This window comes from Anabrus simplex, chromosome 5 (genome assembly GCF_040414725.1).
Source record: "Anabrus simplex isolate iqAnaSimp1 chromosome 5, ASM4041472v1, whole genome shotgun sequence".
Lineage (NCBI taxonomy): Eukaryota > Metazoa > Arthropoda > Insecta > Orthoptera > Tettigoniidae > Anabrus > Anabrus simplex.
Genome location: NC_090269.1, coordinates 264,778,407 through 264,803,163, shown reverse-complemented (window position 1 = coordinate 264,803,163; position 24,757 = coordinate 264,778,407). Strand labels below are relative to the sequence as shown.

The following is a 24,757-nucleotide window of genomic DNA, read 5'->3' as shown; positions in this document are numbered from 1 at the left end:
TTTCTGAAAGAGCATTTATAAGGCCAATGTTACGAGACGAGGTGACGGAGGACATAGAGAAGGCACTGCGTCAGTTTCTAAGGCTGCTGGAACGAAGGTCTACTGTAAGGATATTTTCAGAACAGTGGAGAAAATGCGTAAAAGAAAATGAAGGTTGCGTTGAAAAATGAAGATAATTATGCAGATTAAGATGATGTGTGGTTTTAATAACAATAATAATTACGATTAATGTATTATTAATTTATTATTAATAATGATTTACAATTTATATTTACTATTAATTTATTGTTAATTTATTATTATTATTATTATTATTATTATTATTATTATTATTTCATGAAATATTGGTCTGTGTCGGTTCGACACTCGTACTTAATGTTAATAAGTCATAGTATCGTTGAGAAATTTGCTCCGATTATAAAATTAACCCACCGAGCGAGTTTGCTACGTGGTTCAGGTCGACGTCAGCTTACATTCGGGAGATTGAGGGTTCTAGCCCACCATCGGCAGCTCTTAAAATAGTTTTCCATGGTTTTTCACTTTCATACCGAGCAAGTGCGAGGTCTATATCTCAAAGCTATGGCCACTAGCTTCCGATCCCAGTCGTGTCGCATCCTTGTGTTAGCGCGACGTTAAACCACCACCAATAAAATAAAGCTAACCCTGGGCATTTAAACCAGATTTTAATCAAACGTAATTGAGGAAGTATAAAAGCTAAGCTAAGCTAAACTAACCTACCAACGTTTAAACGTAGGAAGCTAAGCGCAGGGAGTGCCTCTTTAAACCACAGCCGTCGCTTCTGCGAGCCCGCTCAAGTATCTCTTCTCACAAATTCAGAACACAAAGAGAGCTTTACAAGAGGAAAAACAAATTGCTATGAATGTCCTTTGAACTTACAAAATATTCAAGGATTACAGCAACAAATCCTCATGTGGAAGGCCTTTGTACTCTGGCTGAAGTGCGGAGAGGTATTCAAAGTAATCGTAAATACATAAGAGGTAGACCAGAACCTAGATGAATAATTTTCTTCAGTAAGTGATATTAAAAGCTATTGTAAATAGCAGTAGTTAAACTCATATTTAACTAAATATACGGAGTGTGTCAACAAAAATGTTCGCTAAACAATTTCACTTTCAGTAATGTTACCAAGGGACTAACTGAATTTGCAGTACTTTCCACGTGGTCAATATCTGTTGATATAAGGTTACTAACCTGTTTAACTGAAACTACACAGTTTTCTAAACCTATCATTAGAGATATGGACACTGCAAATTCAGCGATGTGATTATTTTCAAAATCGAATAAGTATTTCTCAAGAAAACTGAATGTCTACGAACATGCTTCGTTCTCCAGTCTTTTTTTTTTTTTTGACTGAATTTTGTTCCGTAAGAGGCGTCCCAAATCCGCTCTCACGTTATCTTTTACATACTGTGCGACAATATATAGTGGGTTTAACGGGAAATACCAACAGCTGTAGATGCAATGTGACTTATGAATATTAATGTTTTTACATTTCGGGATGATTGACCACAGTGAATCTAATGAATGACACAAAGTAGTAACGTTTTATTGACCGTATTGGAGCGAACGTATATCGTGAGACAATGGAAGCTGGTGACAATTTATTAACCGAAAGTGGATTGCAAAGAGATTCCGACGAAGCGATCGGTGGTTTACGGTAAACTGAAAGAAAAGTATACGATAACTGTAAGGCAGCCTATACAGTACCGTGCTCCCGGTCCGTGCGTCCACCTCCTGTTTTAAAGTACGTGTTCTGGGTATCTGTATTCGTTTTATGGGTTCATTCGAGGTACCCACGATGAATTAATAGTGGCGCTCACGATTCCTGCTGCCTTCTAGCCCGTAAACACACATCTCGTTATATTACCCCGGTTTAGGGAGAGGAACCGATGTCTTTCAGAATTGTAGTAAATGTGAAGGGATGCATAAAACTGGATCACAAGGAGCTGGTGGACCACCCGGTATATCTTTAGTGAAACTGATGTTTATGGTGCAAAATGTACTAAGAACATAAAAAATAAACCATCCGTATATCTCACCAAAATTAAAATTTCCATATATCTTTGCAGTAAATTTGTTAACTATATCATAGAGAAATATTTTAAAGATGGCACAGATTGTCCAGGTTAAATTCAGTTGTTTATTTTGCAAATGCTTGTTTTATAATATTTCTAGTTTATTGTAGGCTATTTCAAAACCCGTATATGCTCTTTAAATCTGTCAAGTTAACTTATATTTCAGAAGGGGTTTAAACCCCGTAACATCCCCTCCGGGTACGGTCTTGTAGTAGTAGTAGTAGTAGTAGTAGTAGTAGTAGTACGCGGAGAAATAAAAACTGCCGTCAACTATTAAAATGTCGAAAGGACTGCACAACAATAAAGTGTCGAACTCGTTGGCTGAATGGTCAGCGTACTGGCCTTCGGTTCAGAGGGTCCCGGGTTCGATTCCCGGCCGCGTCGGGGATTTTAACCTTCATTGGTTAATTCCAGTGGCTCGGGGGCTCGGTGTTTGTGCTGTCCCCAACATCCCTGCAACTCACACACCACACATAACACTATCCTCCACCACAATAACACGCAGTTACCTACACATGGCAGATGCCGCCCACCCTCATCGGAGGGTCTGCCTTACAAGGGCTGCACTCGGCTAGAAATAGCCACACGAAATTATTATTATTATTAACAATAAAGTAAGCAAAATGCTGTCTAATAAAATAACTACATTGCAGTTTTAAACTGCACTTGAGACTATCCTAATTACAACAGCTTAAATGAAATAATAGATAAGTAGTTAAAAATAAATTCCTAGAGAAATGTTTCCCTACTATACAAGCAAGTTATTTCCTGAAACTGAGCTTAGACGTATCCCGATTACAACAGGTTAAATGAAGTAGCGGTATTTTCTTGACCGTCTTTTTATTATTCCTCTTTCTCTCGTCCTTCGAGGTGATCATCCCTCTATGTTAATCTTCTAATTTTGACAGTCATCTCAACTGTCTTCCTGATGAATGGAGGCTAATGTACAGGGTTTGCCACTTATCAAAGCAATCACCGAGTACAACCAACATCATTGCCAGTTAATTCGCTACAGTGACTACTAAGGAATATTTTAACGTCAGCGAGAGGGTGGATTAGTGACGAGGAACTAGGACTGTAGGCATGTTCATTTTTCAGATGTGACCGATCTTCTTTAACGAGTATGAAGCATCTGATAAGGTGTAATGATCTGTATCAGCTAACTACTCGTATACCATGCAATAGCATAGTTGAACAGTTGTTTGTGTACCTAACTTTAATTCGTTACAATGACGACTGAGGAATATTTCAACGTCAACAATGCTCGCCCTTGATGGACTCAGTAATGAAAAATCTAAATTTGTGAATATTATAGCTCATACAGTAAAAAACAATCGCCAAATACAAATATTTATAAAACGGTTTTCATACATGATTTGTCATGTAGACCTTTTATAGGGAACTAATATTTTTGGTGATATTTTCAAGTTTGAGAATTATTTAATAATTAAGAATATCTCAATTAGCATTCCCCGTACGGTAAAATCATGTGAAATATGGGAGATCGTACGTTACATTTTGAACAAATTTTATTGTATACAGTCGAATCTTGCCGATATAGAAAGAGTGGCTTATACTGATAATGGAATGCTACATCACCTCTGCCCCACCCGGGCCAGTCCCTTATCTTTTCTTCTTTTTTACAGTAATCCCCTGGTGTTGATTGGTAGTTATTAATTTTATATGAGTATTTTAATAACCGTTACAGGTAAAATGTGTACGAATATTTTTCGACCATAATTAAATATCTGAGTTTTGAGGTTTTAGAACATATCTATATGATTGCACTTTCTTATTGCAATCTATCAAGTTTTCCTTCCGTCTCTAAAGGGGCGGTGGGCCTCGTAGACGGTACCACCGTCTCTCAGGCCAGGGAGATTTATTTCTGGTAAAGATGTTTGTGGCCGTAGAGTATACATTCCTCTTACTGCAGAAGAATGAAAAATCGCGGAAAACCATTTTCAGGACAGATGACGATGGAAACTAGCCCCAGTCCATCTGCCGAATGTAGGGGAGTAGATCCACGGTAGAGCCGTAGCCACCCTTCCTCTGCTCATCTGGTCGGACGGAATACAGAGCACCGACCTTGTTCTTGAAATGTTATTGTTACCATCAAAAGGGGTAGGGTGGTCCACCTAAATTGTTAGGCTCTTTCTCTGGCCAATATTATCTTGCAATAGTTATTTCATGCTCCAAGTACAACACCGTATGTTTACCATCCGCGAGTACTTCGATAGAATCCAAACACTAACAAGAAATAAATACCCTGTAACAAGATGCGCATCACTGAAATGAAAATGCTAATGTTAACGAAATACCTCTATTGGTTTAATGAGAAATTACTAAATAATGCAGCATAGTGGAATACAGTTTTTTTGGAATATACAGATCCACACTCGTTAATTCTCAATTTTTGCGATAGATGAGACACTGACCGTAAGTGTCCCGGCAAGTTCAACATATGACATACACGGGGCTTTAACCTCGAAGTCAAGGCACATTGAAACACAGGAAATTAACTCAATTTATTATCATATTGAAATTAACATTTAAAAAATTATTTGATTTGCAATACAGGTTGTTGATTCTGCAGTCTGTGAAATTTATCTGCGGAATGAAGTGTTTGAGTGTCTAGTTTATCAGTTCAGGATTGTTTCACGGACGATGATCAGTTGGAAACTGATACTTGTAATAACAGCATCATTTTCATGCAAGTCATTATGATCAGTAGCAGTAATTAGGGAGGGGGTAAATGACGGGGTAGTCAGTCCCCTCCCCCCACCTTACTTTGTAGAAAAAACATAACATTTTTGTTCCATTTTAGCCGGCTGAAACTGGGATTTATAGGAATTATTAAGAAAAGCAATTTGCATATCCTTGTTGTCTTATCTGCTAATTCTTTCCTTTATTTTATTCAATTATTAACAAAATTGTTAGCGACAATACTCACAAAATGTCGTTCATCGCGGCTAACTGACTTGTATAGTGCCACAGCAAGTGGTGGACACTTTACATGTGCTGTGAGGAGGGTAGCAGAGGGTTTTCTTCTTTTCTTTTTTGCCAAGGCAATGGAAACAGGTATAATTCGCCCGCTTGCCGCGCACTCATTCGTCAGTTTGCCATTCACTTTAGTGTCTGTTAGAATCTTAGTGTGTAGTCAAATACCAAATGATAAATGATTTTTAATTGTGTAATAAGGCCGTATTTCCGTTTAATTATAAAACAAGTGCAATATTGTTTCTTTGGTAAAAGTTTTATTGTATAGTGTTGAATCAAAATCTCTAAAAACTATTGTTCCCACATTTAAGTTAGTAAACCATCAGCCTCTTCCCTCTCTAACGAAATTCACTCAGAGTTGCATTTAACAATATCCGCAGATTTTCTGCAGTGTCTGCCTTGTACTTGGAGCTTATTTGGTTGTAGTTTTGTAGCCTTTTTTTTCAGTCTAGTTGTACATACCCCCTGCCCGCTATTTCCACAAAAACAGGGTACTTTTTGTTATCTATAATTCTCCCCCCACTTCTAATTCCCAATCGACGCTATTGATTATGATAAAGTTACGTCACATGAAATTAGCGTACGGTATTTTAGTATGCTTGAACAAAAATGATGTGTACGTGAAAAATGTATTATTTATATTGATATATTCACACAATAATATCAAGCAGTGACCAAAAAAGTTATTTTTTTTTTCAGCAGAGGAGAATGGCGTCATGTCCACACTGCCCAACAAACCCATGGAGCTCAAGAATTACACAAAACTGTGTGACCTTCGGCGAAAGTTTCCGGTGCTGTACAAGGTGGAGTTCCAGGTAAGACAACATTCTCATCATAGTCTGTATTACTGTGCACGATGACAACATTGTTCACTTCTATGAATGAGAAACGTTGCACCGTAGTTTTCTCCATCCACCGTGCTATTTTCAATAGAAACATTACCAGCTATTAACTTCAGGTTTAGTCATGGATTACTATAAGCTTCAAAAAAGGAACCCTTGAGAGATTCCATTTAAACTGATCTGTCATTCCTCCACACGAACATTCTTAATGGTGTCTTTTCTTTTGATTTCCAAAGGACTTTAATATTTTTCCCTGTCTACAGTGTGTCAGTTGGTAACTTTGTTGTCCATCCGCCGAGAGTAAAGGAGGGTTCTGCTGGTGGTGGTCAAAGATGAACAGTGGCTCTGAGCTCATGCCCAACTTGTTCGTCAGTCAGTGAAATCCCGAGCATGTGGGCAGAGCTGAAGGATACTCTTGCACTTCATATTCATAAGCCCGTTCTGATGTCATGCACAAAACGAGTCCCGTAGATACAAGAATTCCTACTTGAACATATGAAGAAAAATGTAATGGTCCATCATTTGGAACATTCTCTTCTCCGGGAAAATTCGTTTCAATTCCAACGTCATACTACAATTGCTATCCGTATGAAGTAAATATCGAAGCAGTTGCCACAGTATTGTACCGGTAACGGCGGTACAAACTAAGTCCCCGTCATAGAAATTTTAAAACTTACGTGTTACGCTCCGGGCCGCTTACAAAGGACTGACTGGACGTAGAGCTGGGAACGGAGCTGTTGCTCCTACGATTGCAATCGGTAGTGCGAGTGCAGCGCTCCCTCCGGTATTCTCCGGTAGTCAACTGTTGCTTGGAAACCAATCGGAGGTTTCGGAGGACGAGCGGAGGACGGAGCAACAGTACTGAATGTGTGCTCGCTTGCACTTCCAGTAGTGGCGCGCAACGGATGTGGTAGCGACGTAGTAAATACTGCTTTATAAGTATGAAGAAGGCGAATATATGAAATATATACATTCGCATTTATCGTTAACGTTTAATAATATATATATTTCCGATAAAATAGAATAGACCTTTTTCATTATATTACCTTTGAAGTGATGATAGACTATAAGAACTCTCGTACGTCCCCGCGGTGTTGGGGCCAACGCGCCCTCCTGCCGCGCGGCGGCCCCGGGTTCGATTCCCAGCCGGGCCGGTGTTTTTTAATTGTAATGAATACTATTCCAGTCCTGGGGGCTGGATGTTTGTGACGTCCTTAATCTTCCTTTCCTCACACACAACATTCCACACTACCGCCATTCCAATTACACGCAGGTTCATACAATATGGTGGCTGTAGGGGCAAAAGATCCACAAGGGTCGACGCCCCGAACAAATAGCATTTTGAAGAAAATAACCAGTGTTGAAATACAACGCGAGAAGCGGGACTCGATCCAGTAAACCAGCGCTTTCGGAGCTTGAACGCTAACCACTCGACCACCGACGTTTCGTGCTCGTGATCCCAAAGCACCGGTACATATTCGACGCGAAAGGTTATCTTGCGATTTTCTCGAGAACGCCTTAGTAGTACGCCGAACTACTTGCACATTATGTTGTCCTAATGGACTACTAAATGTGTACAAAGTTGGAAGGTAGTCCGTGATCCGAACGTCATGGCCTCCCCTTGTAAGTGTATTGCACCTGTATTCAGTCTGTCATCATCATCATCATCATCATCTGTTTACCCTCCAGGTTCGGCTTTTCCCTCGGACTCAGCGAGGGATCCCACCTCTACCGCCTCAAGGGCAGTGTCCTGGAGCTTCAGACTCTTGGTCGGGGGATACAACTGGGGAGTATGACCAGTACCTCGCCCAGGCGGCCTCACCTGCTATGGTGAACAGGGGCCTTGTAGGGGGATGGGAAGATTGGAAGGGATAGGCAAGGATGAGGGAAGGAAGCGGCCGTGGCCTTAAGTGAGGTACCATCCCGGCATTTGCCTGGAGGTGAAGTGGGAAACCACGGAAAACCACTTCAAGGATGGCTGAGGTGGGAATCGAACCCACCTCTACTCAGTTGACCTCCCGAGGCTGAGTGGACCCCGTTCCAGCCCTCGTACCACTTTTCAAATTTCGTGGCAGAGCCGGGAATCGAACCCGGACCTCCGGGGGTGGCAGCTAATCACGCTAACCACTACTCCATTCAGTCTGTGCGTATTAAATTTCCTCTGTTTGTTGTGTTGTGTAGGTAATGCAAAGTATATTAGAAAAGAATTGTGGTATTGATTTGATATTTAATCCCGTTTTTAGATGGTATTCGTGTTTTAGAATATTTAAAGGCATTTAATAAATTTGTACAGAAATTTGTACCACAAATGCCACGAAGGCCGTCTGATGCATGGCATTTCTTTGAAATTACCGATGATAAACATCAGCAAAATGCACATTTTGCGGCCGCATTTACGCGACGGGTGGTAGTCGGCTTCAGCAGAAGAAAACAACATTGCTGTATTAAGCGAAACAGTTATGTTGTAAGAAAAGGGCATTGAATATACGGGTGAAATACCTTTACGTTGTTATGCCGCTACAGTACATTCACTCGGTAGTTTACTCGGTATAACAACAACTGCACCGCTCCGTCCCAGCCACTAGCCAGCGCTCTACCGTCTGAACTACTCAGCCCGGTACAGCATATAAACAATTCCAATCACTTCATTCTCTTCAGTAATAAATGATCTTTCTTTCTTTCTTAATCTGCTTACCCTCCAGGGTTGGTTTTTCCCTCGGACTCATCGAGGGATCCCACCTCTACCGCCTCAAGGGCAGTGTCCTGGAGCTTCAGACTCTGGGTCGTGGGATACAACTGGGGAGGATGACCAGTACCTCGCCAGGCGGTCTCACCTGCTATGCTGAACAGGGGCCTTACGGGGGGATGGGAAGATCGGAAGGGATAGACAAGGAAGAGGGAAGGAAGCGACCGTGGCCTTAACTTAGGTATCATCCCGGCCTTTGCCTGGAGGCGAACTGGGAAGCCACGGAAACCCACGTCCAGGATGGCTGAGGTGGGAATCGAACCCACCTCTACTCAGTTGACCTCCCGAGGCTGAGCGGACCCCGTTCCAGCCCTCGTACCACTTTTCACATTTCGTGGCAGACCCGGGAATCGAACCCGGGCCTCCGGGGGTGGCAGCTAATCACACTAACCACTACACCACAGAGGCGGGCGCAAACTGAATTTCAACAGATCAAAATCTGTTATTCACAGCGTAACAAAATAATGAGGCAATCTTGAAACGACTGCAGCATTTGAATGACAAACGTAGAAAGACACATGCATCTGTGGAATTGATACTGAAGCCTAAATTGTAATTCCACCCAAGATCACCATTACTACATTGCCCACATTGAAGTATTTGAATTTTCCGCCAGTGAATTAAATCGGAGGACTATCGGAGGTCTCCAGAGGAAGAGCGAAAACAATTGCTCCGCTCCGCTTCTACCGTTCTCAGCTCTAGGCAGTCTGTCTTCGTCTTAGCTATGTCATGTTCCACAGTTTCATCTGAGATTGCATCGGTTCGTCATTGGACGTAGAGCTGGGAACGGAGCAGTTGCTCCTATGATTGCAATCGGTAGTGCGAGTGCAGCGCTCCCTCCGGTATTCTTTGGTAGTAAACTGTTGCTTGGAAACCAATCGCTGGTTCGGTCGGCGAGCGGAAGACGGAGGAACAGTATTGAATGCGTGCTTCCTTGCCGTTCCATCCGTGGTGCGCAACGGATGTGGTAGCGACATGGTAAATACTGCTTTATACGTATGACGAAGGCGAATATATGAAATATATACATTCTCATTTATGGTTCGTGTTTCATTTGTCGATTACTTTTGTAACAATTTGCTATACGTCATGCCGTCTTATGGCGACGATGTGATAGGAACGATTAAGGAGGGCAATTTCTAGACGTGAAAATGGAAAACGACGTAAAACCATCTTCAGGGCTGCCGACAGTGGGGTCCGAACCCACTTTCAACCGGGAGATAGTGGGTTCGAATCCCACTGTCGGCAGCCCTGAAGTTGGTTTTCCGTGCTTTCCCATTTTCACACCAGGCATATGCTGGGGATGTACCTTAGTTAAGGCCACGGGCGCTTCCTTCCAATTCCCAGACCTTCCCTATCTCATCGTCGCCATAAGACCTATCTGTGTCGGTGCGACGTAAAACAAAACAAAAAAGTATCCCCGACCGAAAGTCTCACGCTCCAGGACACTGTCCTTGAGGCGGTATAGGTGGGATCCTCTCTGCGAACGAGGGAACACCCAACCCTGGAGGGTAAATTGATAGAAAGATTATTATTATTATTATTATTATTATTATTATTATTATTATTATTATTTTATTATTATTATTATTATTATTATTATTATTATTATTGTACTCCCATATCCACTTCTGCGGTTTTCTGCGACGTTAAGGTGCCGGTATTTTGTCCCACAGGAGTTCCTTCATGTGCCGGTACACCTGCCGACATGCGACTCTCGTATGTCAGCATCTTCAAGTACCGCCGAGCAAAGTCGGAATTGAAACCGCAGACTTGAGCTCAGAACGCCAGAGCTCTACCGTCTGAACTACTCAGCCCGGTACAGCATATAACCAATACCAATCAGTTCGTACTCTTCATTAAAAAATGAAATGGCGTATGGCTTTTAGTGCCGGGAGTGTCCGAGGACAAGTTCGGCTCACCAGATGCAGGTCTTTTGATATGACACCCTTGGGCGACCTAGCGTCATGATGAGGATGAAATGATTATGAAGACGACACATACAGCCAGCTCCAGTACCAGCGAAATTAACCAATTAAAATTAAAATCCCCGATCCTGCCGGGAATCGAACCTGGGACCCCTGTGACCAAAGGCCAGCACGGTAACCATTTAGTCATGGAGCCGGACGTACTTTTCCGTCATAAATGAGCTACACCTATAATACAATGTAAGAGCATCGTATATAATACATGTTTACATGCACTGGAATATACTTATTGCTTAAACTGTTTTACTATTAATAATATTGTAAATGCATGTGCAATGGTATTATTTGTGCCAATATTCAATCTACAGTATTCTATCCACCTGCACCTATTGCAAACTGAATGTCAGCAGATCAAAATCTGTTACTCGTAGTGTAACAAATAATGCGGCTATCTTGAAACGACTACAGCATTTGAATGACAAACGTGGGGGAACACATGCATCTGTGGAATTAGTAATGAAATTTAAATTGTAATTCCTCCTAAGATCACCGTTACAACATTGCCCACGTTAAAGCATTTGAATTTTCCGCCCGTGAATCCAATCGGAGGACTACCGGAGGTCTCCGGAGGACGAGCGAAAACAACTGCTCCGCTCCGCTCCTACCGTTCCCAGCTCTAACTGGACGGCGAGCAACAGCTGTGCGCGTGTGACGTAGTGAGCGAGTGACGTCACAGCATGCCTCGCCGCACTACAGAGCCTAGACTGATGCAGAATGTTCTTCGAGTTTCGACGGGTAATAACTTTTCCCACGATAATAATTGAACAAATTGAACATCACCACCATATAACATGATCCCTTAGCTATGTTCCTGCCGAATTTCACGTGAATCTGACTTGGGACGATTAAGTTATGGAACAAGGGGTGGAGGCCCGGATCAGATATAAATACGTACTGCTTCGCTCAGCAGACCAGTGTGTGTTCCAGCATGTTAGAGTGTGCTGCAGTGCGCTGCAGTGTGTTACAGCATGTTGCCAGAGTGTGATGCCAGTGTGTGGCCGGAGTATCTATGTGCACGCTAGACTGTAGTGTTCGCACAGTCGGTTCGCGGGCACCGTGATCGAGCGTGAAGCCGCTATTAAGTTTCAAGTCCGTGGACTTTAACCTAATCGTGTTGAATATGGACTTATGCAGATTTCTTTATACTGTGACAACTTTTTACTCCGATAGGACGTGAGATGAATTGTGTATCGTCTGGACATTATCTATTGACTGTTACTCTATACGAGTGTCTAAGACTCGCAAACGTTTTCGAGTGCTCGAAATTGAAGTTTTATGTTATGGACAGGACTTAGAACTGATTGCTCCTTACCGAGTACTAAATACTTCGAGTTATAAGACTGTGTTTGAATCCAAATTTAATTTACCATTCCATGAACTGTGTCAATATTTTAGGTCATGAACTGTGAACTGTGCATGTGTGAACAGTGCATTTCAGTTCTAATAAACAGCACATTTCAATTCTGCGAACATTCAGTTTACGAACAGTCGAACCAAGGACTGTCAATATTCGATTAATTTCGTCTTTTGATTTCATGTTATTTTCAATACGTGAATGAGTTCTAATTCACGAGTGGAACATCTTTATTTTTCAATGAATTATGTTGAACAGTGCTTCAAAGAAGTAAGTCATGCGGCATTACCTTACGTTGTACCAAGTGCCACAAACTTTAAGTGACTCTGTTAAACTCGACGATAAGTTTCGAGTGGACTTTTATTTTCTGAGTATTAACTTACATGCTTATTCGAGTCTAGTGGCATTCTTTCACTTAACACGGGACAAAATTGAGTGACATTTCACCGTGTGATAAAGATACATTTTGTGTTTGAACTTCGTTAAAACCATTTATAAACGTTCCTCTCATCTGTGCAGAAGCAGCCTTTACATTAACTCGCCCCAGGGCTTAACGATGTTCATTCATGTTCACCATTCACAAGGACTACCTCAACGCCATTAATTAACGTCGCATGAATCTTCAAGACATCGAATGGATTTTCTAGAACTTCCATCGGGGGACGAATCGTGGTTCGCTGATATGGAAAATGGAGCTGCCGGAATCCAAGGACATCACCAGCCATAGGACGAGGAACATTTTCTACTGTATCCGCTGTACAGAGGTGACATTACTTTCAATTTCTTAATAAACTCTGGAAAAAAATTATTAAGATTTATTTAAACAAACCCTCTCCCTCTGTATGCACTTCAACGAATGGTACACGCCCTGCGTTTCATCTCTACCGAAGTACCACATTTACTGTTACAGTATAGTATAACGAACATGAGAATACCTAGACAAGTTTCAGTTGAAAATTGCGCAAGGAAAAGCACTACATTGAAACCAGCCTCTTTGGAAAAGCATCCAGTTCTTAGACCTTTGAGGAGGCTCCTTCAATAGTTGCATCTAACAATATCCCCAGATTTTCTGCAGTGTCTGCCTTGTACTCGGGGCTTATTGGGTTGTAACCTTTTGTTACTTGATGACTTGGGTGTGTTCTTTAACTTAGAAATTAGTGGCACAGTCAAATAACATGTTGTCATATGCCTTGTTTAAGGAAACACTGAAAAATAATAACCAGAGGTTTATTCCTTTGTAAAAAAAAAAAAAAAAAGTTTACCACCACTTGTCTTTAACATTATAAATTATATCATTAATGCTCTTCCTCCTCCAGTTATTCTTATATTAATTGGGTGTAATCCATTGTGCGAGTGAGACGGAACTATACGCTACACTGATGCAAGTGTAGGGATTAGTATAACTTGAAAAGAATTCCCTAAACCCATGGGTAAATAGTAGAAATATCTAGCTCGATTAGTAGGTATTATTATTAGTAGTAACGGTATGACTTGTGAGGTGTGGTTATGAAGTTGTTTACGTCTATTATTATTATTATTATTATTATTATTACTTTCACGTGATTATGTACGGGTATTATTTGTGTGTTTTATTATCTGTCTTGTGTAACAAAACATGTGAGCTTACGTCATGATACATCTACTGTATGTATATTAATAAGACTTTATTTAATGTAAGAACACGTAATTAATAGTATTTAATTTCATATTACCTGTAAATATGATGTTTTAATTGTTGTGCAACACAGGGTAATACTCCAGAACAACGTATCTTTGTCACTCGAGAGTTACAGAACATTCGATCCAATTGTAAATAGGTTATTGGAGACTAGAAATTACGAGAAAACCTGTTGTCATACATTATTAGAAGCCTGGCCAGGCAATGTGTATAAAGAGGCAGTCTTGGGAGGTGGAGTTGTTAGCAAGACGTGTAGTGGAAGTCGTTAAACGAGTGGGTGAACTTATGTTGTGGTTTTGTTGAGTTTGTAATCGGTTGACATGATAATGTAGCAATCTTATTCTTTCTTCTTTCTTCGTGTGAGCGTCTTTGTAGTTACATCAACACCCACAGTTTAGTTTCATGCGGGTCGGTTGTGAGAATGGGACTCTTCTGCGTAGACTAACTGGTACATGCATACACAGAAATGGTGTCCCGACATAAACAATTAACAATGCCCCACTCCAGTACTTGTGAGGAGGGCGGGAGGAAGGTAGGGAGTGAAGACCACTCAAGTACTCACAAGGAGGGGAAACGGGGTGAATAGCTAGTGCTGAAGGTATGATGTGTTGTATAGCTATAATATATCAACCACTGTGACCATTTCAATCACAATAGACTTGTAGCGGGCTGTCTACCTGCAACAATGAGTGAAGCGAGGAGGTGGAGGAACGCTATGCCATGTTTATATCACATGTGTGTACAAGCCTGCTGTACCCGCAGCCGGGTGGGTCGGTTGTAAGAGTGGCTTTTCCAGATGACTACAGACTTCATCACGATCTGCCTCGCAACTTGTTATATGGACATACGAGTTACTTTCAGTCCAGTCATAATGGTTTCAAGTAGCGATTCTGAAAGTGACACAAAGTACTGGTAGAAGTAATGTAAACAATTCTGTGCTCCATCATTCTTTATTTTCACATAAAATTAGCAATATTTTGCATTTTCGTTGAGGCGTTTAGAAAGCCAAATATTGCTTGCAAAGTCATTTTGATCAAAGATCAATATTCCGTCCTTAACGAGTTCTTCAACGCGCCAGAAGCCAATGGCTTAGAGTTCTTGAATCTAGGTCAAAGAACTTCAGCAAACTTTTGTTGTTAATGAATGTAATTATAATGGAAGGAAAATAGTGTTTGTTTTCAGTGTGACTTAGAACAAAATGTAATTACATTCAATACAAATCACCCATATGAGAAAACGATATTTCACAACTAGCTGGGCCAAGTTAAGCTTCTAAATGCGCAGACATTATTCCGTTACTTTTCTGCGATGTTATTACAAAAAAAAAAATTCCATTAGACACTGTTAAATTAATAGTCATACAGTTTTTGAACTCCAAACTTCTGTAACATAATACATGATTTTGTTTTGCTTGTGGTTTAACGTCGCACTTTTTTTTTACAATTTTTTTACGGTGCACAGACACAGGTAGGTCTTATGGCGACGATGCGATAGGAAAGGGCTAGGAGTGGGAAGGAAGCGCCTTGGCCTTATTTAAGATACAGCCTCAGCATTTACCTGGTATGAAAATGGTAAACTATGGAAAACCCTCTTCAGGGCTGCCGACAGTGGGTCTCGAACCCACTATCTCCCGGATGCAAGCTCACAGCTGCACGCCCCTAGCCGCCCGGCCGTCTCTCCCTTTAAAGTCGCATTATCACAATGAAGATGTTTATCGACGCAAGGATGAGAAAGGGCTAGGGTGGGGAAAGAAGTGGCCACGACCTAAATTAACGCATAGTCCCAGTATTTGCCTGATGAACGAAAACAGGAAACACTGAAAGTATCTTCAGAGCTGCCGACAGTGGTAATCGAACCCATTACTTCCCGAATCGAAGCAAAAAATGAAGAAAATAAATCGTGTAGTCTACTCGCTCTGTAAACTTCATTTTTTAAATCTTTTATCATTTTTACAATTTTCTATACGTCGAACCGACAAAGAGGTGTTATAGTGACGTTGGGATAGGAAAGGGCTTGAAGAGGTATGGAAACGACCTAGCCTTTAATTAAGGTACAGCCCCGGCATTTGCCTAGTGTAAAAATGGGAAACAACAGAAAGCCTTCTTCAGGGCTGCCGACAGTAAGGTTCGAACCGACTATCCCCCGAATGTAATCTGATATCTACGTGACCCAAACCGCGCAGCCACTTGCTCGGTTTGAAAATTGTCTTTTCTGTCCGGTCTTCATATAATATAAATAAAAACACCCTTCTAATATTGCTATGAATCCTAAGAACCAATCCGAGTAGTGTAGTCGTTCGTTCTTATTTTCTCTTCTCAAGGTATCTGTATAGTGACCGAGGTTGGTGGCATATAAAGGTGTTTAAATACGACTCGATGTCTTGTTTTCAGACATCTCGGCATCTCTGGCAATTTAAATGACGTTAAAGAGGAAAATGTTATTGAATATTAAGAGACACTGAGGAGTAATAGTTCTCTCCTTAATGAGTTCTTTAACGCGCCAGAAGTCAATGGCTCAGAGTTCTTGAACGTAAACACCTTCAAACGCAATCGAGATCACCCCGAATCGAACCCATCATCTTGAGAAAAGAAATATAACGTCTAAGCAGCTACACAAGTGAGGTCTGCTTTTCTCGCTTTCTCCCTCCCCTCTTTCTGTCCCTTTCTCTCTTCAAAAGGAGACGTTGGATGTGGGAGATTTCCTGGGAATTTCCATTCTGCCCTTATCAGTTCCACAGCCCAGTTTATAACAGGGTTAAGATTATTCCAGCGGACTGTTGAAACTAACAGAGTGCAATCTGTATTGTTCAGTAACAATGATACAATGAGATTTATCTCACTAAGAACAAACATGTTTCTATCACGCGTTACAGTTGCCTATTATCTTCAGTGATTGTTTAGAGCACGGAGTGTATCTGACCTACATTATGGTTTTAAAATACATCTACAACACTCACAATACTAATGATCAACCTAGCAATGATTTTTATTAGGGTGTGGCTAGAAAATTATGTTTAATATACAAGCTGTTTCAAAAATACACGGCGTAACTTGATGCTTGTTGTTTTAAGGGGCTTAACATCGAAGGTCATTGGTCCCTGGCATGATTTCAGAGGTGGATTCCTCATATACAGAGATGAAAAAAAAGTCCGAAAATGCGTACTGTACTTTCCTGTCCTCCACGATCACGCGATCTGAACCCGCTGGAAATATTTTCGGTGTACTCTACTGCTCTGGCGGCTGAAGCAACGCTTTATGGCAGAATTGTAAGGTCCTTCCAAATAATACCTACAAGGCCGGGCGTATTCGGGTGTATTCGTAACTCCATGCGACGAGTATAAACCTGTAGTATGAAGGGAGGCGAGCAGTTTTGACACCTCTTGTAATATAATGGCAGGGGTATATCAGTAAGTATATCAGTACCTGCCACCTAGCCCACACCTCCTGATGTTCTAGCCCACGACGGAGTCTGATATCTTGGATAGTACGCATTTCTGGACCCATGTTTATACAGACAATTTTTTCCTTTTCTATATGTGAGGAATAAAAATCTGAAATTATATCGTGAATTTCAAATCGATCACATTGCCATATCTCATCCCATGCAGAGAGAGGTACACGATGTACAGGTACGCCGAGGAACAAACGTCGATTCCGATCACTACCTAGTGAGAATAAAGGTAAAATTCACCCCGAAGAAAATTCATCATAAGAGATCACACATACCGAAGTTTGACACGACACAGATTGGAAACACTAATCTGCAAGAAGTGTGGGAAAGGGAACATGCAGGCACCTGGGAGAAATTCCGCAACAAAATCATCCAGAAAGCTCGAGAGCAAATTCCCCTGAAAAAGAATACTAAACACCCTTGGTGGAATTCTGAATGTGAACGTGCCTTGAAGGAACGAAAAGAAGCATTCCAGAAATACAACAGCAAGAAATCACCAGAAAACCAAACATATTTCAATGAAACCAGAAAACGAGAAGCCAAAATCATCAGGCAGGTCAAGAGCAAACACTTGAAGCAACAACTGGACTCGATTGAAGATAACTTTCGTAACTACAACGTACGAGATTTCTACAGGGAATTCGGAGGACAAGTCCGTGGGTATGCTCTTCAAAACCTGGCTTTCAAAAGATCAGATGGAAAACTTGCACTCAGTAATCAGGAAAATTGTCAGGAACTAGCACTTTACTTCGCTGATCTCCTCAACTGTCCAAAGCCCCTTACAAGATTCCATCAAGAACCCCCAAGGCACACTTTCCCAGAATTTCCACCACCGACAGAGGAAGAAATTCGCGGCCACATCCTGAAACTTAAAAACAATAGGACCTCCGGAGAAGATGGCATCATTGCGGAACTTCTGAAAAATCTTGGACCTAACTCCCTCAAGGAACTCACTCAAATCGTTAGATATCTGACAATCGGAGAAATTACCTCAGGATTGGAAGTGTGCCCTCATCCACCTATTACACAAAAAGGGAGATAAGACTGACGTGAACAATTACAGGGGCATTTCTCTTCTCCAAGTGACATACAAAATTCTTTCAGCTTGCCTTTTGAAGTGAACGCAGGAACAAATAGAAAAAAGTATTGGCGGATATCAAGCAGGCTTCCGCCCTGGTCGCTCGAGTGCAGAACAAATATTCAACTTGAAGGCAACTCTTAAATACAAAGCATTGAGGAACAAACCGGTCATCTGCATTTTTGTTGACTTCAGGAAAGCGTACGACTCGGTTGATCGACAGTCTCTTTTCGTTATTCTTGAGGAACTGGGGCTTGATTCCAAGACCCTCAACCTCATCAAGGCAACACTCACTGACACTATCTCCAAAGTTAAATTCACGGGGGAGATCTCTGAACCATTCCCGATTAAAACTGGCGTCCGACAAGGTGACGGCTTATCTCCGCTTCTTTCCAACCTCGTCCTAGACAAAGTTATCCGCGAGTGGGAGAAGGCATTGAAAGACATGGGATACTGGCGCCCCATACGACTAGGACGACCCAAAGACGGTATTGAGATATCATGCCTCGCTTTTGCAGATGACCTTGCCATGCTGACAGATGATGTAGTCACAGCCGTTAAACAAATTGAAACCCTTAGTGAATGTGCTGGAAAGGTTGGTCTACAAATTTCCTTCGAAAATACTAAGTTCTTCTGTTCAAAACTTGACATTTAAAATTTGAACACGACATATGGGCAAATCAGCCGAGTACCACACTTCAAGTACTTGGGAGGAATACTTGAACCAACGGGAGGCGAAAAGGCTGCCCAGAAAACTCGCCTACAAAAATTTCGGAAAGCCTACGGTAGGGTTCACAACATATACAATAAAAAGTGCTTGTCACGCCATGCAAAGATCAGACACTATAATACAGTAATCAAGCCCGAAGTCTTATATGCCAGTGAGACCCTTACACTAAATGGGAAAGGTGACCTAGAAAACATTTTAAAAGAAGGAAGAAGAATCCTGAGGAAAATTCTCGGCCCCCGAAAAACAGAAGATGGATATAGACTGAGGTCACGCAAAGTGACAGAAGAGCTTTCCAACATTGCAGCAGACATCCGCAAAAGACGTCTGAAATTTTATGGGCACGTTCGCAGACTGCCGGCAAGTAGACTGACACACAAGATTCTCACCTACATAGAACATCTAAAAAATATTCCATGGGTACTGGAAGTGAAGAAGGATCTGGAAAAAGCCCATACGGACTCAACTGACACCGCGGACAGAAATCTCTACAGGAAAAAAATTAATGGATGGAAAGTGCAACCAGAGAACGAAGTGAAAAAGAAGACTGGAGCAAAGTGGACAGAAGAACGAAAAAGGATCCACGGAGAAAAGATGAGAGCTGTTCGGCAACTCAGAAAACAGAATCGTTAGAGCTTTGCGTGATCCATTGTCGTTTGTCTTGCCAATTTTCCAGATATTTATCCCTTTTAGGTCAACTCAATACCGAATCGGTGGTTTTTATTTTTCGTGTCTGTCTGTTTGTTCCACGGCAAAACGGCAGGATAGATCTCGACCAAACGTCATATTTAGTGTGTACACAACCCGGGGAAGGTTTTGTTATGCATATCATTTTAAAATCTTTGAATAGACTGGGTGTTTATAGGAAAACCCCAACAGTTTTCCTCCATTTTCTCTTATACTATTGTCTTTATGTAAACACCTTGGACTGTATGTGAAACGGCACTTCATTATAAACAACTTTTGTTATGTTCATAATTGAACTTACTCTTCAAATGACGGAGAAAATTACTATTTTCTGCGGGTATCACGCTTTGCATTGAGTGACCTACGGACCGACAACGAACCTACAGGTTACCATGGCAACATCTCTTACTGTTTGCCAGCAGGGAAGTAACGTATTGCCATTTTCGTCATCATTCATGTAAATTCGTGTTTGTTCCTTGGGTAGAAAGCAAGAGAGAAGTCAATCGGCCATTCTGCGGGATATTGGTGGAATATCGTTGGAGGTTATAACTGTCCTTGAATAGCTCAAGTAATAACCCCATTAGTCATCTTCTTATCTGTTTACCTTAGAATCTCTGCGACTAAATTTCTCCTCTGTTACCACGGTCTTATATCCTTAACTCATATCAGCATAATTTATTGAGGAGCATTTGATTTTCCAATACAATCACTTGGTATTTACATATTATCGGCCTATCCTTCGGTCCACAGTTACTTTCCTATTTTCTATTAATTTCCGCTTTCTTAACTGTATTATTTTCTTACTCCGTACATATGCGAATGCTAATCCTGAAGCCTGAACACTCTTTTCTTTGAGGAAATATTCTAAGCTATGCAAACTTTTGGCCCCGGAAAATATCGGAATATGGATGCGATTTTTACGACGGTGCAGACCTTAGTTTCGGGATAATTGGTGGCTAAACGGTAAGTCGTATCACAAAACAGAAAGCATAATCGCGTTTCATTTTGCAGAGATGTACAACTTTGGTCCTATGACTTTTTGTCGTATTTCTATTCGTTACACGTTAAATAGAGCTGTACTTCTCCATTTCATGTTAATGTTGTACTTTTTACACGTATATTTTTTTGTTTGGCTTACTTATAGTGGCTGTATGTTCGCCAAATGTTATGACTCCGGTGTCACATGGGTATCAAAAATATAAAGTAGTATGTGAAAACTATACCAAATTGCACCCCATTCAATGAATAACTGAATCTCACCCCTAGATATAGGAGTTACGAGAAAATGTCATAGGACCAACCATGTAAAACACTGAACGAGGCGTCACATGGTGACATCCGTTGTAGATAAAATTTAATAAAATCTTATTCACTGCCTTTACATTCATTTACGGAGAAATCCGTTTACAATGTAGAATACCGTAGCGAAGCACGGTTCATTTGCTAGTAATAATAATAAAAATAATAATAATATAATAATAATAATAATAATAATAGCTAAACGTCCCACTAACGCCAAGATGCCGGTATTTTGACTCACACGAGTTTCTTTTTACGTGCCAGTAAATCTACCGACACGAGGCTGACGTATTTGAGCACCTTCAAATACCACCTGACTGAGCCAGGATCGAACCTGCCACGTTGGGGTCAGAAGGCCAGCGTTTCAACCGTCTGAGCAACTCAGCCTGGTCCATGTATTTTTAATAATAATTGTTACGGGGATTCCGTGACTCGCAGAGAAATAGTAAGCACCTGGGTTGAATGGCTGGATAGGGGACCACTTAGAGAACATACATACTTTAAAAATTTTTGTAACTCATCAGCTCCAACAATGCATTGGACTTAGAAATCCCAAATCAGGTACAAATAAATTGGAAGAAACTCCCAGTCTTTAATTTACATACAAAAGAGCATAATTGCTTCAGACATTTACAAAATTATGAAGGAGCATAATTGTCCCGAACCGATACAATTTATAGGAGTCTCAGCTCCAAGATAGGCACACTCGGCAACCCCTAGGGTGACCCCACTTCAGAGTGTTCATACAATGGTTGTCCCATGGTGGGCTTATCTATTACAAAGTTCCACAATTAGTTTAACCACTGTTCCCAAAGGGTACCTTAACGTAGAGGCGATTATCCAAAGAACAATAAAAAAATATACAGTGGCATAATTACCCATACTACAAGGCCGCAGAATAAAACAAAAGGTTACACACAACAGATCATTAACAAAAGGCAAGGAGGCTAAACACCAGCACTCCTTAAAGAACATTCTAGAGAAGGCAAGAACCTAAGTGGGCTTAAGGCCCAATGACGCAGAGGATAATCCCATACTAAAAAGGGTGAGTAAAAGTGGAGAAAATTTAAAAGCGAAGGCGAGATTTCCAAAATTTAGACGTAGAAAACTTAAGTCACCCAGCTCAAAAGTTGAAGGGGATAGATTTGAGGGTCACCACTCGTGTTCCCTTAAATTAAATATGTCCCCAGAAGGGAATAGAAATAGAGTCGAAAGACTGTGCTGAAGGTCCTACATTTCAATCCCCAAAAAAATATTATATGCTAGGTAATATGAAAACTGCTCAAATCTTCCCCTCGAACTACCCGCAGGCGTGTCACATGTTTAGGTAAATTCTACCATTACCTTGTAGCCTGGATCTTCTTCAACCCGACCGCACCCTGTGCCCTAGCCCTCTCTGGCCTCCGGCAAGTCGCACTCTCAAGAACTGGAGTAAATCCGAACAGACGGCCCTAAGGTGTTCTCCTTAAATAGTTTTGTAGGGGAAGTTCCAGACTAAATTAAAATACCATACGCTGATAGGCTAAATTTCGCTGCACACCCCCGTGTTTGATTGGCTAGAGAACATAGTTACAAGCATGTGATAGATTACAATAGAGGAGGAACCAGGTGAAGTGTTGAAAACTTCGGTAAATAAAAAAAAATTCCTCAGAATGAAAAGGTTTACCAACAACAAAAACAGAATATCTTCAGCAATTAGTTTGTGTCTAGCCATTAGATGCCACTAACAAATAGATGGCAGAGCCATCTAACCATCGTGGAAGAAAGTTTTTAAAAAATTTTAAGTTAGTGTCTAGACATAGATGGCTGTGGAGAAGACGCGCAGTTTAAGTAGCCAGAGAAGGTGTACCCCTGGTACAATAATGTTATTGGTTTTACGTCCCACAAACTAGTGTTATGGTTTTTGGAGACGCAGAGGTGCCGGAATTTAGTCCCGCAAGAGTTCTTTTACGAGCCGGTAAATCTAATGACACGAGGTTGACGTATTTGAGTATCTCCAAATACCATCGGACTGAGCCAGGATCGAACATGCCAAGCTGGGGTCAGAAGGTCAGTGACTCAACCGTCAGAGCCCCTCAGCCTGGCCGGGTATTTTGGAACAACCTTTATTTGCATACATACAGTAATAACAAATATCATTGATTCACATCTGGCATTGGTTATTATCACAGCTGAATGTCCAGTTTACCATCTACTGTAGTGTTTCTGCAGTTTGCAGTAGAAAGTCTTCCCTGTTCTCTGAATAATTTTGGAGCAGATATCCGCTTACAATGTGGGAATGGTCTGACGAGGGGCTTTACGATCGCATTTTGGTGATGGCACAATGTTACATTTATAGAGAGAAACCCTGCACCTTCCAAGTCCCCCTCACGATCCTGTTCGGTCTGGTCTCTGCCATGTGCGCCACTCGGGATCCGCTATAAATCTGCTCTCTACTGAAAATGACCGTGGTCAATTCTGTAGAGCTCTTCTAGTGGTCCTTGAACTCCTTCAAGGCATTGAAGTTCGTTGATGTTTTCGTAGCAGCATCGCGAAGGGGTGGTTGTCGTGATGGCAGTTTCTGGAGTTAGAGTGGGTATCTCGTCTAAGACAGGTAGCTGAGGATTGCATAAGATCTTCTTATACTCTCGCTGGGCTGACTGGCTCAGACGGTTGAGGAACTGGCCTTCTGACCCCAACTTGGCAGGTTCGATCCTGGTTCAGTTCAGTGGTATTTGAAGGTGTTCAAATATGTCAGCCTCGTGTCGGTAGATTTACTGGCACGTAAAAGACCTCCTGCGTGACTAAATTCCGGCACCTAGGCGTCCCCGAAAACTGTAAAAGTACGGTAGTTAAAGGGACATAAAACAAGTAACATTATTATTATTCCTATACTCTCGAAAAAGAACTTTAGAACTTCCTAGGTTAGGTAGCATTATCCCAGAAAGAAGTCGGAGAGGCTGCGTTATAGTAGGTCTGATGGTATTGCATGCCGGTATTCAGTTACGGTCCAATACACCCCGTATAATAGGCTGTGCTAAGGCCGAAGAGCGCAAGATGCTTGCAGCAGAACCCCAGGTAACGCAGTAAGATGAAGTGACTAGTCAACAATTCAAAACCTTTATAACTGTCAATCACCTTGAGGATGAAGAATCGTATAATTATCAATCTTAGAAGTTTCGGAAGTTCATTAATTGCTTTCAAGGTAAATTCTCCCCGATCGGTATGCTCGGAACGTTACAGAAACCAACTCCCTGATCATGTGAACACTTTGTTCGTCTCCATGAAACCTTTACCTGTAGCAAGAAAATTATACTCGTTGAGTTGGCCGTACGGTTAGGGGCGCGCAGCTGTTCTCTTACATCCGGGAGGTAGTGGGTTCGAACCCCACTGTCACCAGCTCTGAATATGTCTTTCCGTGGTTTCCCATTTTCACAACAGACAAATTCTGGGGCTGTACCTTAAGGCCTCGGCTACCTACTTCCTATCTCATCATCGCCATAAGACTTATCTGTGTCGGTGCGACGTAAAGCAACTTGTAAAAAAAAAAAAATGCTCCGGGCCATCCCTCCAGACTGTGGCCAATTTGTTCAGTGAACACTCCACAAACAAGTGGACACTTACCTAGTCCCGGGGATCACCGGACCTCAATCCTATTGAGATGAATCGGCACGCCCTGGATCTTACTCCAACCAATCTTCGTGCATTATAAAACGTTGTGCGGTGGTCATTGATCAGTATGGTTCCCTAACACTTTCTATAACCTGTGGAGTCCGTATCACGTCACTGTTATCACCCGGGCGAAAGGGGGCGCTTCATGCTACTAACCAGGTCCT

General features: G+C 41.5%; 1 protein-coding gene across 1 annotated transcript in view; it reads left to right on the top strand.

Moving 5' to 3' along the window:
* Ptp36E (protein tyrosine phosphatase 36E) overlaps positions 1-24,757 on the top strand; it is an 862,119-nt gene that overhangs the window by 224,210 nt on the left and 613,152 nt on the right. The window contains exon 2 of the mRNA XM_067147378.2: positions 5,793-5,908. Coding sequence (XP_067003479.1) covers positions 5,810-5,908 — 99 coding nt within the window. The 5' untranslated portion in view covers positions 5,793-5,809. The remainder of the gene's footprint in view (positions 1-5,792; positions 5,909-24,757) is intronic.